Consider the following 17,598-nt stretch of genomic DNA (forward strand, 5'->3'; position numbering starts at 1 on the left):
TGGATACTGCTCTCAAGGAGTTTGCAATCTCCTAGCTATAATAGTAAGACAAAGAAGAATACGGTAAGTTCTAGAAGTATAAAGGTCCCAGGAGAAGTAAAGACGATATCTATTCATCTATGTGGATGGAAGAGATGATCAGAAAAACACTACGAAGTAGCTTTGGAACTGGGCCCTTCATGACATACGGACTTTTTTAAGTGGAGACATATATATACATATATGTGTGCAGAAGATGAAGGTGGAGGATGAGGGTGATTTTGGAGAATCGTGAGTGCTTGAAGCAAAAACTTTGTGTCACTTTGTCTTGATTTTTCCAAAAGTGAAAGAAACAAAAAATAGAAGTAGAGAGATGGAGGGAGGGAAGGAAGGGAGGAAAGGAAGCAGGGGAAATCAGGAAAAATAAAGGCTGATTAGCATCAAGTTTTTGAGGAGTAACAGAGAAGGGAAGATTGAAGGGGACTGGGAATGGTGGGTGGGTCAGATGGGGGAGGACCGGGGACGGGCACATGGAGGAGACGAGGGCAGTGGTCTAGGAAGAGGCACCAAGTCCTAAACGGACAGTGGCAGGATAGGTATGGATATGCCAACATTTAGATATTGTTTTTTATTTATTAATGATGGGCAAGTCCTCAAGATAATATGGCATAGGCACTGACAATAAAAAATGTAAAATTTTTCCTCTATAAATTTGTATGCTCTGCAGTTGATGACTGTTTTTAATTATAAAGGCATGTCTGCCTCTCAGCAGTCATAGCCCTGTGGCATCAGCCAACATGTGCTACATTTGTTAATCCCTGATCTATTTCCAGTTGGCTCTAGCAATTACCTCATGCCCTAAGACTGAAAAAGTTTGAGAATCTTAATTTGCGGTAAATGACACAAGTAAACACCCAAAGAAGAGAAAGATACTCAAGACACTTTCACTGAAAACACAATCCCCTTTTAAATTACTGAAATGTAAAAATTCTGGACAGTCCACGTCTTCTACATTATGTGCCAAATGATTTTGTAAAGGTAGAATCTAGCTTGCCATAAAAATAATGTAATAAATGGTTCCTAACTAATCCCACAAAAGCACATTTAATTCATATTGTAGTGAGGCTGTTTGCATTTATCATCAAAAAGGAATATTGTGGCAATACTGGCAATGAAATAAAATACAACTGCATATGAAATAACTTCTTTAAAATTATTCTGAATGTAAAATTAATTGACTGCTCTTCCTCTCTGGTCAATAAATATTTACAAGCCATTTCCTGTGTACAAAGAGGTGTGTGGAGAATTCAGGAATGTACACAGCTGCGCGCTGCCTCCAGCTAGCTGAGTAGGAGTGCTGGAGGGTGAGGAAGCTCTGCACGGAGCCCGCAGACAGTGCAAGTGCTCGGGGGGCATCGGCGTCAGCGTCAGCAAAGGGAGGCTTCTGGGGAGACTCCTGGTGTCTGTGAGGCAGCTGAGCCTAACGCAGTCCATGGCGTGAGAAGGAAAATGAACTAGCAAGGAGAGAAAGAAGGTGGGGAATCATTCCTCAAGTAACTGAAAAAGAAAAGAAAAAGAATAAGCTTAAGGAAGGGGCCAAGGGAGAGTCTCAGAGGAGTGAGCCGGCTGCCTGGAGCAGGCAGTGGCCGCGCCAGCTCTGAAAAAGGGGTGGGCGGGAAGCGGAAACCGTGTGCGGGGATAAGGCAGGCAGCCGCCCCAGCAAAGAAAGAGCACAGGACGGCGCCAAGAGGGGCAGGGTGGTCTCTGGTCATCTGAAAGAAGGGAAGACAGTATAGATAAGCCTGGGGGTGCACACCTGTGATACAAACATCACTGCGTCCAGAACTGAATAAGGCTTTTGAAGACACAGATACAAAGACACAGTCTGATTCTAAGTGCTTCCTGCCCACTGATGGCTCACTAAATAAGTACTGAGTGAATTAACTCACAAATTAGTATAAGGCAATGTTCTCCACCTTCAATAATAATAGTAAAGCTTTCTACCAAATCTGGAACACCAAGCACTGTGTTAGGCTTTATATATACAAGTATCCCTAATCTACACAACCACCTAAAAGGCAGACATTATATTATTAACACCAATTCAGAAATTAAGGAAGCCAGAATTTCAGAAATGTTAATAATGTCCCCACGGTTACAGAGAGCAAGCAAAAGCAGCAGAGCTGAGATTCAAACCCAGATGTGCTTAGCCCCAAAACCAATGTCTTTCACCTCCAGACTACTGCCCCGGTGGTGAAACATTTTAGATAAACAGTTCCTGCGGTCCTAAAGATTATGCCTGATGTTGTAGGCATTAATTTACTTACCTTACTTTTTTCCTATTAAATTTCATCTTCCTTGCGGGACTGTCACTTATTGTTATAATCCTCACATTGCCTGTCACATATTAAATGCTCAATAAACATACACTAAATAAGTGACAAAAAAATAAACCTTTTTTCAGTATTTCTAAAATTTAGAATTATTTTATATTCACAGGCTTCAACAGTCATAAAATAATCATGCTAATATTTTTTTTCTGGTTAATTTGGAGTGAAAACATTCGTTTCTCAAAAAAACTACTGTCCCATTTTTAATCTACATAGGTTAGCTTTCCTACAAACATAGTAGTAATTTTTCTAAATATTGTACAGTTAGGTTACATAAATTATTTTTAGCATTACAGGCCCTCCAGAAGGTGCCCTTGTTTTTGAGACAGTCTCTCACTACATCCTTTACGGGTGATCCCAATCTTCACTCATGGCTGTAGTCACCTACATTTTGTCACTTGCAAATTTAGCTCTGGACTGTGGTGGTAGCTGCTATATGTTCAACCAAACCTTATTTCTTTTCCCCCTGGTAACAGAGCAAGATTATGTTTCCTATCCCCCTTTACAGTTAAGTAGGGCTATAATACTAAGTCTAGGCAATGGAGCGAAGGTAAAAGAACTTATGCTACTTTCAGGTCAGGTAACCATCCTGTGCAACCATCAAATTCACAGAAAAAGAAAGTAACAAGGTGGTTGCCAGGGTCTGGGAAAGGTGCAAATGGCAAATTGTTGTTTAATGGATACAGAGTTTCATTTCTGCAAGATGAAAAAGCTCTGACGATTGCTTGCACAACAATGTGATTATCCTTAACAGTGCTGAACTATATACATAGAAATAATTAGGATGGTAAATTTTATGATATGTGTTTTTTAACAACAATAAAAAAAAGAAAGTAATGAAGGCTGTTATGGACTAAATGTTTGTGTCCCCTCAAAATTAGTTATGCTGAAGACCCTAATGACCAATGTGACGATATTATAAATTGGGGCCTTAGGAAATTAGGTTTGGATGAGGTCTGAGGGTGGAGTGCTCATAATGGGATTTATGTCCTCATAAAAAGAAGAAGGGAGACCACAGCTCACTCTCTGCTCATTCATGCATGGGGAAAAGCTGTGTGAGCACATACAAAGAAATGAACTACTGACACATGCGACAACCTGAATGAACCTTAAAAGCACTATGCCAGTGAAAGATGCCAGACACAAAAAGTCACATCTTGTATGATTCCATTTATATGGAATGTCCAGAATAGGCAAATCCATAGAGACAGAGTATTGCCAGGGACTTGAGAGACTGGGGAGATGGGGAATGGAGGGAATGAGGACTGACAGCTAAAGGCTACGAGATTTCTCTTTGGGGTGATGAAAATATTCAGGAATTAGATAGTGGTGATAGTTGCACACTCTATGAATGTACTAATGTCCATGAAATCGTATCCTTTAAAAGGGTGGATTTTAAGCATCCAGGACAAGTGTAAGATATTAAAAATCCCAAATTTTAAAAATGGTTTTAGGCTCAAAGCTGTCATGAGGAAAAAGTGAGAGAAAAGAATCAAAATAAGTGGCATGTTTGTAAAAAAAAATCAAAAACAATCTTTGCTCCCCTAAAGAGGAGCATGCAAAAAATGGGGGTAACCCCCCCACAAAACTACACAAAGTAAAAACATATCAGTATTAGTGATATCCTCATAATCCATTATATACATATTTTTGGTAATCTAACATGCTGGGACATACACCCTTCCTCTCTTTTTAACAGGGCTGATAAAGTTCACAATTACCATTCATGTCTAGACTGACTCAGTGAGTGATAACAGGAGATTCACAAGCAACGGGAATAGGAAAGAGGAGAGGGGTGAAAGCACTGCTCATCTACTTCATCTGGAAAGAACAGAAAACTCTCAAAGTGCTTGATCTGAACTTATATTTTCCTATCTTGGGAGCATGCTTAGAGGCCTCCAAGGCAGGATTCTCATGTTCCACAGTCCCTTCAGGCCCCAGGAATCAGAGCCCTCTCAGGGGTTGGGTAGAGGGGCTGGTTGCCTCCTCTCCCGGCCTCCCCCCTCGGCCTGAGGATGGTTTGTGAAAGATGCCACAGAGATGCAGCTTCACAAGATCCTGGGAGGGAAACGCAAACAGGGCGCCTGGCTGTGGAGCAATCTCACCTGGAGCTGTGGTTCCTAAGCCTGCCTCTTCAATGAGAACCCAGGTAGGTTTTGACAGTACAGGTTCCCAGGTCCCGTCTCAGAGATTCTATCAGTGGCCTGGTGTGGACTAGAAAACTGAAGAACCGCTGAGTGGGACTGGTGCCGTGGTTCTTCTACGGCTGTTAGAACCACAGCGCACAATAAGTGTTCTCTGTCTGCCTCACTGCCAGGTTGTGAGCACCGTGAGAACAAAGGCCTTGCCTTTTCATCTCTGCGGTGTGAGCAGCCAGCAGAAAGCAGGACACTGCTAGTGCTCAGGCATGTTTACTGAGTAAGACAAAAAACTGCCATCTTGCTGTTTTTAAATTTGAGACTACACTCCCTCCCTAGGCGTAAGTATAATTTAGTCACACCAAATACACAACTGCAATGTCAAATTTTCTCCTAAGATGTGTCTTTGGCAAATAGTGAGAGTCTCCCCTATTATTTAAGAGTCTACTGATATCCTGCCCTTGATGAGGTGCTATCCTAGTTAAGTTTGAAAAGAACCTTGCAGATAATGAACCATTACCTTTCCCAAATCATTACGTAGGTCAGCATTCTAGTCTTAACGATCATCATCACATAAAGCTCTCCCCCGTGACTCCACACTGCGGCGTGGCCCTGTGCTGCCTGCCACTGCCCCGGCACGGGGACTGATCTGCAGTTTTAACAGACAGGTAAAGGCAAATACTGATAATCCCTTTAAGCCCATATTGCAGCATTTGCCTCTTGGTTTCCTTTTCTATTTCATTAAGTAGCCAGGACAAATGTAAAGTATTAAAAATCCCAAATTTTAAAAATGGTTTCGGACTTAAGTAACATAAGCAAAGAACAAAATTATCGGTCTTCTCAAACATGCACTGATTTAATACGACCTATATTTTGGTTAATGACACTGTAAGTTATATTTTAGCAGACTCTAGGCATCCCGAGTATTTTAGCTTTTTTTTTTTTTCTATTCTGGCTACCCATAACAAGCTTTTACACTGTAGAAATCATACTAACTGGTTCCTTCCCAGCCACCCGCACATCTGAATGGTGGGTGTATGGCTTATGATATGCCCTTCCAGGAACATGTCCACCACATGGATAAAGTTTAACCTCTATTCAAAAACCAGTTTGTATGGAACAATTACATGCATGGTTCCTGTTTTTTAAATGAACTCTCTAATTCTGTACAGTGTATATAAAATGACACATTAAAAAAATATCTGAGAAATTCCTTGCAGCCTCAGAGGCCAGCCAGATGTTCCGATGCAGTGGTTTACACTATCATCCATAGGGAGATTATAATTCAAATAAAAGTCCTTTACAAATGAATCAGACTTTAGTCACTTGAGACATGTGAGAGAGAGAGAAAAAAAAGCCAAAAAATCAAGAGATCCTGAAAATGATATTGCAAAGTATCAAAAATCTCAATGAAAAACTTGAAGTGGTGCTAGAGGGTGAAGGCTCAAGGAAAGTCTCCAGTTTTAGGGCACAGGAGACTTTGTATTGCTGGTCAAAAAAGAGAAGTCTTTGAACTGGGGAGTGGGGAGTAGGGAAGGCATTTTAAGGGGAAAATTCAGTCTTTATTTTACTTTGGCAGAATACATGATAAGTACTCCTTTTCCACACTTAACTCTTCTTACCTGCTACTAATTAACATCCTGATATGCTTTATGACTCGAGAGACATTTTCTCAAGGGTTCTACATTTAGCGATTAACTGTATACTTGGAATCAGAAAGATTAAAAGGCTTCTAATTAGGGGAAATGAATTTATATTCTGAAAACTGTTAGCGAAAAAATTAGATGAGCTGCTGCTGGGAGGCAGATCCAACTTTTCTTCAGTCGTAGAGTGGCACACAGAGTAAGGGCTATGAAGAATGAACACATGAGCTAAAGTGGAACTTAAAGAATATTTTCATTGGTTCTCACCACCAAGTGGATTAGATGTAACTGTTGATTGAGGGCACATTTAACTGCTGGCCCAAGAGCAAAAACAACATGTACTACTCTTACAATTCTTTGTAAGTAAATACAATGTCAAAATAAAAATTAAAAAACAAAATTTAAAGGACAACTTGAATGGAGGGGAAAAAAGTCATATAATTGGTGGTAACTATGATCTGGGGAAAAATTGTAAAAATGACTAGAGAGCTGAACCAAGCTAGGCACATGTGACTGAATACTTACTGTCTTTAAAAACCCTGCCTCTTTGAAACCCACCGAGTTCAAGAGTTTTCTCATAAAGAGCTAGCTCCTATTTATATTGATTCACCAGGCTATTCTATCTTTTCGTCTAAACTATTGTTTACCAGCAATGACTAACCTACCAGCAAGGACAACTGCTGTATGACTCTTTCTTTGGTACATTCCTTAAGTGATTCATTACAGTCCTGGACAGGCCAACCACTGGAATGCCCACCACACACATAACCCTACAACCTCTTCCCTGAAAACTGCCAGACAAGAACAGCACACTGGACCCATGATTGGAACCTGACTCTGGGGGAGTCAATCCATAAACTGGCCAGAGGCCTCTGAGCTGGTCTTGCATAAATCTTCCAATAGGGATGGCGGTATCTAACTAGGCCTCTTTTGAGGATACTTGGCATGAACACAAGAGGGAGAGTTGAACTACTAAAGAGAGCTGACCAAGTCTAAAAGATCCACAAACACAAGCAAAAATCAGTGACAGAGAAAGCATCCAAGTCACAATGATGGGAAAGCAGGTTTGAAGAGAACATACTTCTGTTGCTAAGGTGGCAATGAGTCAATATAGCTGCTATATTATATCTACTTTGAATATCCCCCAAATTATCTTCCAATCATCAAAATATACTGCTTTTGCTAATCCCATGACCCTAGCAGCCCTTCACCATAACTAGTGTGAAAAGCACTGTTCCAGTTCATAAAGTAGTCATAGCTACGACAAGAGTGTCCAATCAGTGGGTGTCGCAAGTGAACTGTTCATCTACAAGAATGTTTCTTTTGGAACTTAGGACATACGTATGGATAGCATGGAGGAGTCTTACTAACTCCCACTTGCAGAGGGTAAAGGCAGGAGTAGTAGTTAATAGGATGTTTTCACTTATAAAGATTTATTCTGTAGCCCATCATACAGCACTGCCAATGTTCTCCCTTTCTAAAATACAATCACAGCATTTGTTTCAATTTTCCCTGATGCCAGCATTATTTAGGAATCTTTCAAAATGTCCCAGATTTCCTCTGGAAAAGGTATATAAAAATAAACCACAGATTCTACCAACTAGCAAAGGTACTAATTAAATGAAGATATAATGAGAAGAGAAAGTAGCCTTGAAGACACTTAGTAAACTATTACCTCCGATTTCCCCTGATAAGTAGTTTTGAAGCATTAATGATTCTAAAATATGTTCTCTCATAATATTTTTATTATGGACTTATCACTTTGATGCTCTTGTGTCTATCTTTCCCAACAAAATAGTAAATACTTCAAGGACAGTGTTGTATTCATCTTTGGACTTCTCAGTGTCTAGCACAGTGCCTGGCATATAGCAGGTTCTTGATAAATACATACTGAGTGAATAAATATTGAGGAAAATGAATAGATCTGATAATAGTTCTGTCTAGTTTTTCTTTTATCTTTTCCCTCTGGGCTATAGCCTCACCCCCCCACCCCTTTCCTTTTTTGTGAGTGTATATAAACAGATCTCACATAATCTATAACACCAGTGTCTGTCTGCCTGGCTCCCAAGTAACCATTAGTTTGAAGACTGCTCGCAGACCTATCTACCTGATCAGCTGGCCTCAGACCTATAATAGCAGCATTAGGGATAAGATAGTTCTGCCTCTGTTCTTTGCTTGGATGACCTGGCAGCCTTTTTGGGGGTCAGCCTTTGTAGCCAAGTAAGTTTCTCATAATCACCTCAGGACCTGGATTTTTATTTGAACCTGCCTATTTTTTTCTTATTGGCCATGTGTAGTCAAGGACTCACATACCTCAACCCTTGAGCCTCCTTGAGTCACAACAAGTACTTCATCTTATGCTAATACATACTATTCTTTAGTTTTCCATATGCTGTAATCAACCTTCCATTCAAATATATTAGGGGGGGAAAAGACATAAGGAGAATACCACTGAAAGCAGACATTATGTTTTGTCTTTTAGAATCTTTCAAAATTCCTAACATAATAAAATACCCAGAGTAGACACACAATTATTGAATGAGATAACAGGTTGAAGCCTAAATTGAAAGCTCTTCCTAAGTTCCCTCCATGAATTAAATCAACTTACATTTACACTTTAGTTTTCCCTTTCTTCTTCCCAACTCATTTTTACTGCTCTTGCTCGCCTCCATGGGAAAATTAATATGTGTCTTGAAGGGTGATAACTGACAGTCCCTGAGAGGGACAAAAACACCTTACAGTTCAATAAGGTTTGCATTTTTCCATAATCATATATTAACTAATCTCACAATTCAAATAGATCTAAAGAAAAGAAAGTCTTACCCAGCCTTAGCAACGCTTATGGTTTGTTGCTCCATGGCTTCATGGATACTGGTTCTATCATGCTCTTTGAGGCTATTAAACTCATCGATACAGCAAAGACCTGCATCTGCAAGCACTAATGCTCCAGCCTCCAAATTCCATTCTCCTGAGTCTTTTACAGCAGTTACCGTCAGACCTAAGGAAACAAGCAGGCTGTGTTAGCTTTTATTTTCAAAAGGTATCTTATACCTATGAAAGGGAATAAATACCTACATTTTAAAGGGCAGGAAAGGACATAGAGTCAAGGCTTTTATTTGTACTCTACCAAGAATGGATGGCATCAGGACAACTATTTCAGGTTGTCACTAGGTCTTGGAATATCCTATGTTCTAAAAACCTAACAAGCATTACTGAGTATTTTGTAGCAACCCAAAGTCCTCAAATTATCTGTCGTCTGTCCTTGGTAGGAACCCTCACTGAGTGGTCTAAACTTTAGAAGGAGCAAACAAATCTCCAGAGATCTTACGACAAGAGGTTTAGTACTATGTACTATTTACAGAGAAAGGTCCAAAGACAGAGAACAGTGGATATTACAGTCAAAAAAGAAAAGTTTGCTCCCAGTCACTGAGGATTCTCTTCATATGTCTTATCTGATTTTAATTCATCCTTTATACCAATCAATAAAACAGAGTGGCAAAAGCAAAGCCTCTGGGGTCACCCAGACTTGGATTTGAATCCTGGACTTCTCATTCTGGCTATCATATAGCAGGTGAGTTTCATAACATATCGAGGCCTAGGTTTACTAACCTATAAAAGAGGATAACAGTGGAAAATATTTTATAGACTCTTGAATATTCAAATAGAATATAAACAAAGCTCTTTTAAAAAGGTGTATGATACATAATGAGTATTTATAATAACTATTGTTGATTAAAAAAATTGATAAACCTCTGGCTAGACTGAATAAGGGGAAAAAAAGAAGACAAAAGTTACATGTATCAGGAATGAAAGATGGGACACCACTATAGATCCTATAGATACTGAACTAATGATACAGAAATAAAATTAACAACTCTATGTCCTACGTTTAATAACTTGGATGAAATTGTCAAAACCTTTGAGATATATAAACTGTCAAAGTTTATCTTAAAAAATTATAACTTGCATAATCTTATATATGCTTTGAAAATTGACTATGTAGTTAAAAACCTTGCAATGAAGAAATCTACAGGCTGAGATGACGTCATGGTGAATTCTACCAAACAAATTTACAGAATAAATAATACTAATTCTATACAAAATTTTCAGAAATGTAGAAAAGCAAGAAACACTTCCCAACTCATTTAATGAAGACTGAACTATCATGGTACCCAAAATAGATAAAGACATGGTAAAAGAAAACTATAGACCAGTATCCCTCATAAACATAGATGCAAAATCCTCAAAAAAAAAAAAAAAAAGCATAGCAAACAATACATAAAATAATAAAAGATCATAACTAAGTTGGGTTTATTTTGGGAATGAAGGCTAGTTCAACATTCAAAGATTTATCAATGCAATTCTCCGTATCAACAAACTAAGGAAGAAAAAGCAAAAGATAACCTCAATAGATACAGAGATAACAATTGGCAAAACTCAACAATCATTCATGATAAAAAAATATCTCTCAGATAACTAGGAATAGAGGGAACTCCTTCAATTTGATAAAGTGTATTTACAAAAATCCTTCAGCTAACACTTAACGATAAAAGATTGAATGCTTAGAGCCCCATACCCCTTCTACCCCCAAGATCAGAACAAAGCAAAAAGATTTCCTCTCAACACTCTTTTTCTTGAAAGGGAAAACTAAAAAAAATTTTATATACTTACAGACAATATGATTATGTAGGAAATTACAAAAATTACAAAAAAGCTGCTAGAACTAATAAATGGGTATAGCAAGGTTGCAGTTTGCAAGTCAACATACAAAAATTAATCTTATTTCTATATATTAGAAAAAAATTAGAAACTGCAATTTTAAAATAATACATGATAGCACCCAAAAATATGAAATACCTGGGTATAAATATTTTAAATGATGTATAAGATCTGTATGCATAAACTACAAAACGCTGATAAAATCAAAGATAACCTAATCAAATTGAGATATCCCCGTAGTTAATGAATGAATTAAAAAACTCAACATTTTAAGATGTTTCCCCAAAGTGCTCTCTAATTTTCCCCCAAATGTTCTGTAGATTCAATACAACTCCAAACAAAATCCTAGCAGGATTTTTCTTTTTATAGAAATTGACCAGGTGATTATAAAATTTATATGGAGAAGCACAGAAAACAGAAGAGTCAACCCAAAAACAAAGTAGGAAGTCTCACATGACCCATTTCCAGATTTACTAAAAGGCTACAGTAAATCAATTCAGAGTGGTATTGGAGGAAGGACAAAAACAAATAGAATAGTGGAATAGAAAAGTCCAAAAATAGGCCCACACATATATGGTCAAGTATCTAAAAGTAAAAGCAATTTAATAGAGAAAGAATAGTCTATTCCACAAATAACTGGACAGTCTTATGCAAAAAGAAAAAATCTATCTTGATGCACACTTCACATGTAATACAAACATTAAATCATAACAAATGAAAGATCTAATGAAAAATGTAAAACTTGTAGAAGAAAACACCTGGCTTTTGGTTCAGCATTTAAGGAGCTTAGAAGTTACTATTCCATCTTAACACCAAGTAAAAACCTGAATAAAGTGAGAAATCAATAATTCTGAGATCCATCAGAGAAACGAGGTCACAGCGCAAACCCCTGCCCCCCAAATTAAAAAGACATAAAGACAGAGAATCACAACTTACCAGAGCAGAAACTTCCAGGGGAATCTGTACTGGGAAAAGAAAGTCTGAACCATAATTCTCAAATTGCTAGAGGCTCAGTATGGAGAATTCTGAGAATTAAAAACTCCAGAGGAACCCAGTCATTGGGGGCAGAGAGTTCCCACATTTTTGTGAGTTTTAATTCCAGGAGCTCTAACAGGTTCTCACACTAAATACTGACATTTTTTCTCTGATATTGTAAGCAAAGAGATGGAAAGTCTAAGAAATAATAAAAAAAATTCTAAAGATGAAAAACACTACAAAAGAAATGAAGAATGCTTTTTGATGGTCTCATTAGCAGACTGGCATGGCTGAGGGAAAAAATCTCTGAGTAAGGATAGTCAATAGGAACTTCTGAAACTGAAGAGCAAAGAGAAAAAAGGTGGAAAATAACAGAACAGAATATCCAAGAACTATGAAAACTATAAAAGGTATAACATAGATGTAATTTATGTAATGGGAACAACAGAAAAGGGAAGAGAAGGAACAGAAGCAATATTTGAGGCAATAATGACTAAAAAAGTCCCCAAATTAATGTCAGATGCCAAACCACAAATACAGAAAACTCAGAGAACACAGAGCAGGAAAAATGTTAAACAAAATTACACCTAGGCATATCATATTTAAACTTCAGAAAAATCAAAGATGAAGAAAAAAACCTTGAAAGAAGCCAGAGCGGGAAAAACACTTACCTATAGAGGAGCAAAGATGAGAATAATACCCAACTTCCCTCAGAATATTTTAATATAACCTTCAAAATACATTAATGCAATAGCATTCACAAGTGAAGATATAATCACACTAGGCTCTGCACTGGTTAGATAACATCTAGAGCAAGAGTCAGCAATTTATGATTTGTGGGCAAAACCTGGCCCGGACACCTGTTTTTGTAAAAATACTTTTTTTGGAACACAGTCGTGGTTATTATTTGTATTGCCTATCGCAGTTTCATATTACAAGGGCAGAGTTTAGTAGTTGTGACAAACATTGAATGGCACTCAAAATCTAAAATATCTGTATCTGGCCCTTTATAGGAGGTTGCTGACACCTGTTCTAGAGTATTGATATCTACACTTTGAGACATCAAATTTTAAAAGAAATACTAATTTTTAAAAAAGGGCAAACAGATTATGAAGGACATGTTAATAATACCTTAAATTTAAGGAATAGTTTATAACATGGGGTATAATTAGCCTGAAAGAAAGATTTAGAGAAGTGAAAACAATGTTTATATATTTAGAGAACTATCCCATGGAAGAAGCATTAGACTAATTTGGGGCAACTTCAAAAGAAATAACCTAGAACAACATGTAGAGTTTTACAGGGGACTGCTGGATACATTGAGATGTTTAAAAATGTGGGATACTTTACAAAGTAGTGAACTTTTCCTCAAAGTAACTATTTAAAGCAAAAATGGAATGTCCATTTGTCAGAGGTAGTGTAGAAAGGTATTCATGCAATGAACAAGTAGCCAGACAAAAGAAAAATTAGAAAACACTGAGATGAAAGAAAATGAAGATACACCACACCACAACAATGGGATGCAGCTAAAGCAGGGCTTACAGAGTAACATAGCTATAAATGCCTACATTAAAAATAAAAATTACAAGAATACTCAAGACCAATATCTCTTATGACTACAGATATAAAAATCCTCAACAAAATGCTAGCAAACCACATTCAACAATATATAAATAGGATTATACAGCATGACCAAGTGGGACTTATCTCAGGAATACAAGAGTGGTACAACATCTGAAAATCAACTAATGTAATATCCCCATATTAATAGAGTAAGGGACAAAAAACATATCATCATCTCAATAGAGGCAGGAAAAGCATCTGATAAAATTCAACAAATTAGGAACAGAAGAGAACTTCCTCAACCTGATAAAGGGCATCTACAAAAGAAAACAGAGCTAACATCATTCTTAATGGTGTTAAGATGGAATGTTTTCACACTAAGATCAGAAACAAGACAGAGATGTTCATTCTCGCTACTTCTATTCAACATTTTACTGGAGATACTGGAGGTTCTAGGAAGGGCAATTAGGCAAAAAATGAAATAACAGGCATCAGGAAGGGAAAAAAAATAAGTAAAATTATTGCTATTTACAAGTGACATGATCTTGCATATAGAAAAATCCTAAGGAATTCACTAAAAATGTATTACAACTAATAAACAAGTTCAGCAAGGTTGAAGGATTAAAAGTCAAGTTTTAAAAATCAATTTATACACATGCAATGAAGAATACAAAAATCTATTAAGAAAATGCTAATTCCATTTTCAATAGCAACAAAAAGAATAAAGTACTTAGGAATACATTTAACAAAAGTACAAAATCTTATACTCTGAAAACTACAAAACATTGTTGAAAGAAGTTAAAGATGATTTTAATTTAAATAAATGAAAACACATCCCATGTTCACTGACAGGAAGACTTAACATTGTTAAAATGGCAATATTCCCCAAAGGGGTCTACAGATTCAACGTGATCCCTATCAAATTCTCAGTTGGCTTCTTTGCCGAAACTGACAGTGATTCATAAAGTTTATATGGAAATTCAAGGAATCCCAAATAGTCAACACGATCTTGAAAAAAATTTTTTTGAGGACTCAAACTTCCGACTTGAAAACTTCCTACAAAGTATCAATAATCAATACAGTGTGGTAATGGCATAAGATATAGATCAACAACAAAAATTAACTGTGCAAAAATGAACCCATACATTTATGGCTAATTCATTTTTGATAAGGGTTCCAAGACAATTCATTGAGGAAAGAATAGTGTTTTCAAAACATGCTTCTGGGAAATTGAACATCCACATATAAAAATAGGAATTTGGACCCCTACTTGACACCATATACAAAAAATAATTCAAACTGGATCAGGCTTAAATGTAAAGCGCTAAAAGTATAAAATGGTTAGAAGAAAACACAGATGTAAATCTTCATGGCCCTTGATTAGGCAATGTTTTTGAAAAAAGACACCAAAAGGACAAGCAAAAAAAGACAAAATAAATTGGGCTTCATCAACATTAAAAGCTTTGTACTGCAAATGACACCCCCAAGAAAATAGAAAGATAATCCACAGAATGGAGAAAAACTTTCCAAACACGATAAATATGTCTCTGATAAAAGACTTGCATTTAGAATAAAGAACTCTTTACAGCTCAATAACGAAAAGACAAATAGCCTCATTTTTTAAATGGCCAAGGATCCAAATATACATTTCTTCACAAAAGATATACAAATGGTAAATAAGCAAATGAGAAAACGTTCAACATTTTTAGCCCTCAGGGAAATGTAAATCAAAAAGACAATGAGACACTACTTTACATACCGCCCATGTCTATAATCAAAAAGACATAATAACAAGAGTTGGGAGGGATGTGGAGAAATTGGAATGCTCATACACTGCTGGTGGGAATGTAAAATGGTGCAGATACTTTGGAAAACAGCCTGGTTGTTCCTCATAAGGAGTTAATCACATGATCCAGCAATTCCACTCTCAAAACCCAGCGAAATAAAAACATATCCCCCTCCCAAAGAAATTTGTACACAAATGTTCATCCCAGCATAGCTATTATTTTAAAAAAAAGTCACTATGTAATCATACTAGGGGTACTTGTAGGTAGGTTCTTTGTATGCTGGATTCAAGGCCTTAGCAGGCACAAATCTACCAACCTAAAATTCACCAATTAATTACCTATTAGCTCATTTGCGAAACCTTTCTCCTTCCTATCCTTTCTGGTTTTGACCTTTTCTAAACAACCCTGCATATATGACCTCCAATCTCACAAAGCTTACTTGCCTAGCTCTGTCAAGCATATCTCCATTTAATGTCATTTATCTCTATAGTAACCAAATAAAAAAGCTGCTAAGCTTAAGCAGTGGCTTTGTGCAAGCAGTGGTCTAGCGAAGAGATGTTTTAACGATCTGAGTCCTCTCTCTACTTATGACCACACTTCTCCTGGTTATCTGGAAAAGGGCCAAGCCTCTGATGAATGGGAGAGGTGGACGGTTAGAGAGGAAGAATGGAATGTAAAACATGAGAAGATGGATTATAAGTGGAGACCGAGTTCAAGAGGAAAATGAGTTCAGAAGGAGCTTCATGTAATAGGACTAAGAACACAGGGCAAAAAACTAGGTACATGAAACAGAAAATAATTATTAAGCATTCCATTAATACTCTTCTGGTCAGAATATTAACATCAATAAATTGTCAACAATAAACATAATTATGGTGCTTCAGAAAGCAGACTGATCTCATGGATAGCTATCCAAAGGATGTTCAACAGTATAGTCCAGCTATGGATAGGGGCTGAGACACAGCTTATATCTTCAACAAAGTTGTGCCCAGCCGGGCGTGGCTCAGCAGTTGAGCATCGACATAGGATCCAGGAGATCGGGGTTCGATTCTCGGTCAGGGCACATGCCCGGATTGCGGGCTGCAGCCGATCAATGACTCTCTCATCATTGAGGTTTCTATCTCTCTCTCTCCCTCTCCCTTCCTCTCTCTTTAAAAAACCAATAAAAACATATTAAAAAACAAAACCAAAAAACAAACAAAGTTGTAACCTAATGGTGGGTAGCAATGAATGCAAAACAGTGAAAATGTTATTAATGACAGGAGCAAAGAATGGGGGAGGGGGATACAAATATGGAAACCCTAAAGTATAAGAATGCATTTTCATTCCAGGATTCATTCTATCCTCCCCGCCCCTGCAATCATCCCTTCTGTAACAGGAGGCTTTACATCTGCAGTGTCTCATGGGAAGATTCCCAAAGCTTTGCCTTGGCTTGGGCCTCCTCTCACTCCCAGTATATACCTGGGCCAACCTCATTCATGGAGCTTTGTTCCTAAAGAGTTCCTTAAAATCAAGTCATTACTACAGTGTCTGCCAGCCGGTGGGTTCTTCCAGGAAATGATACCAACTGCTTTTAAAATATTTTTTTAAATATTTTAAAAAACTTTTAATCGATTTTATCTGAATTTAATTAGCCAAGTTTAGTGGTTTCATAAAGTCCACTCTAAGTATTACCTGACACAGTGAACAGAAAGTAGAGAAGCACTTGGTCAGTACTTAAAGGAACAGGTTTCTGAGTACCACTGTCCTCATTTGTTATATGGAGGTGATAACACCTTACTCTCCTACCATAACAGGATGTCTTAAGGCTCAAAATGTATCTATACATACATAACACATCACCACAGTAGGACTCCCACTCTGTCTAATGCACACAAACAACTGGGCTTGAGGAAACCATTTTTGGAAGGTCCTATTTGACTCTTTAATCCATTGACAATAAAATGGGACCCCACTCTAAGTAGTTTTCCTAAATGTGGGAAAGCCTGGTGTTAGCTGTCCCATATTGACTTTTTTAAAAAAAATATGTTTTTATTGATTTCAGAGAAAGGAAGAGAGAGAAACATCAATGATGAAAGTCATTGATTGGCTGCCTCTTGCACGCCCCCTACTGGGGGTCGAGCCCACAACCTGACAGGGAATGCAACGGTGATCTCCCGGTTCACAAGTAAAGGCTCAACCACTGAGCCACCCAGGCCGCAACATACTGACTTTGAAGACCATCAGATGAAGTTTCATCAAAAGTGACCTACTTAAGGATGAACAATGCCCGAAGAATTACAACTCGAAATTCTGGGCACTATATTAAGAGATATTCTTCCAGCATAAATTATACTTCAGAATTAATTTTCTCGCCCAGCCTGCGTGACTCAGCTGTTGAGCATCCACCTATGATCCAGGAGAT

General features: G+C 37.6%; 1 protein-coding gene across 2 annotated transcripts in view; it reads right to left on the reverse strand.

Annotated features, from left to right (window-relative positions):
• The window catches only part of MCM9 (minichromosome maintenance 9 homologous recombination repair factor), a 61,251-nt gene that overhangs the window by 11,007 nt on the left and 32,646 nt on the right, over nt 1-17,598 (reverse strand). For both annotated transcript variants that reach the window (XM_087817583.1, XM_016198713.2), the window contains exon 8: nt 8,974-9,148. In XM_087817583.1, coding sequence (XP_087673709.1) covers nt 8,974-9,148 — 175 coding nt within the window. The remainder of the gene's footprint in view (nt 1-8,973; nt 9,149-17,598) is intronic.

Source organism: Miniopterus natalensis, chromosome 5 (assembly GCF_054644295.1).
Source record: "Miniopterus natalensis isolate mMinNat1 chromosome 5, mMinNat1.hap1, whole genome shotgun sequence".
NCBI lineage: Eukaryota > Metazoa > Chordata > Mammalia > Chiroptera > Miniopteridae > Miniopterus > Miniopterus natalensis.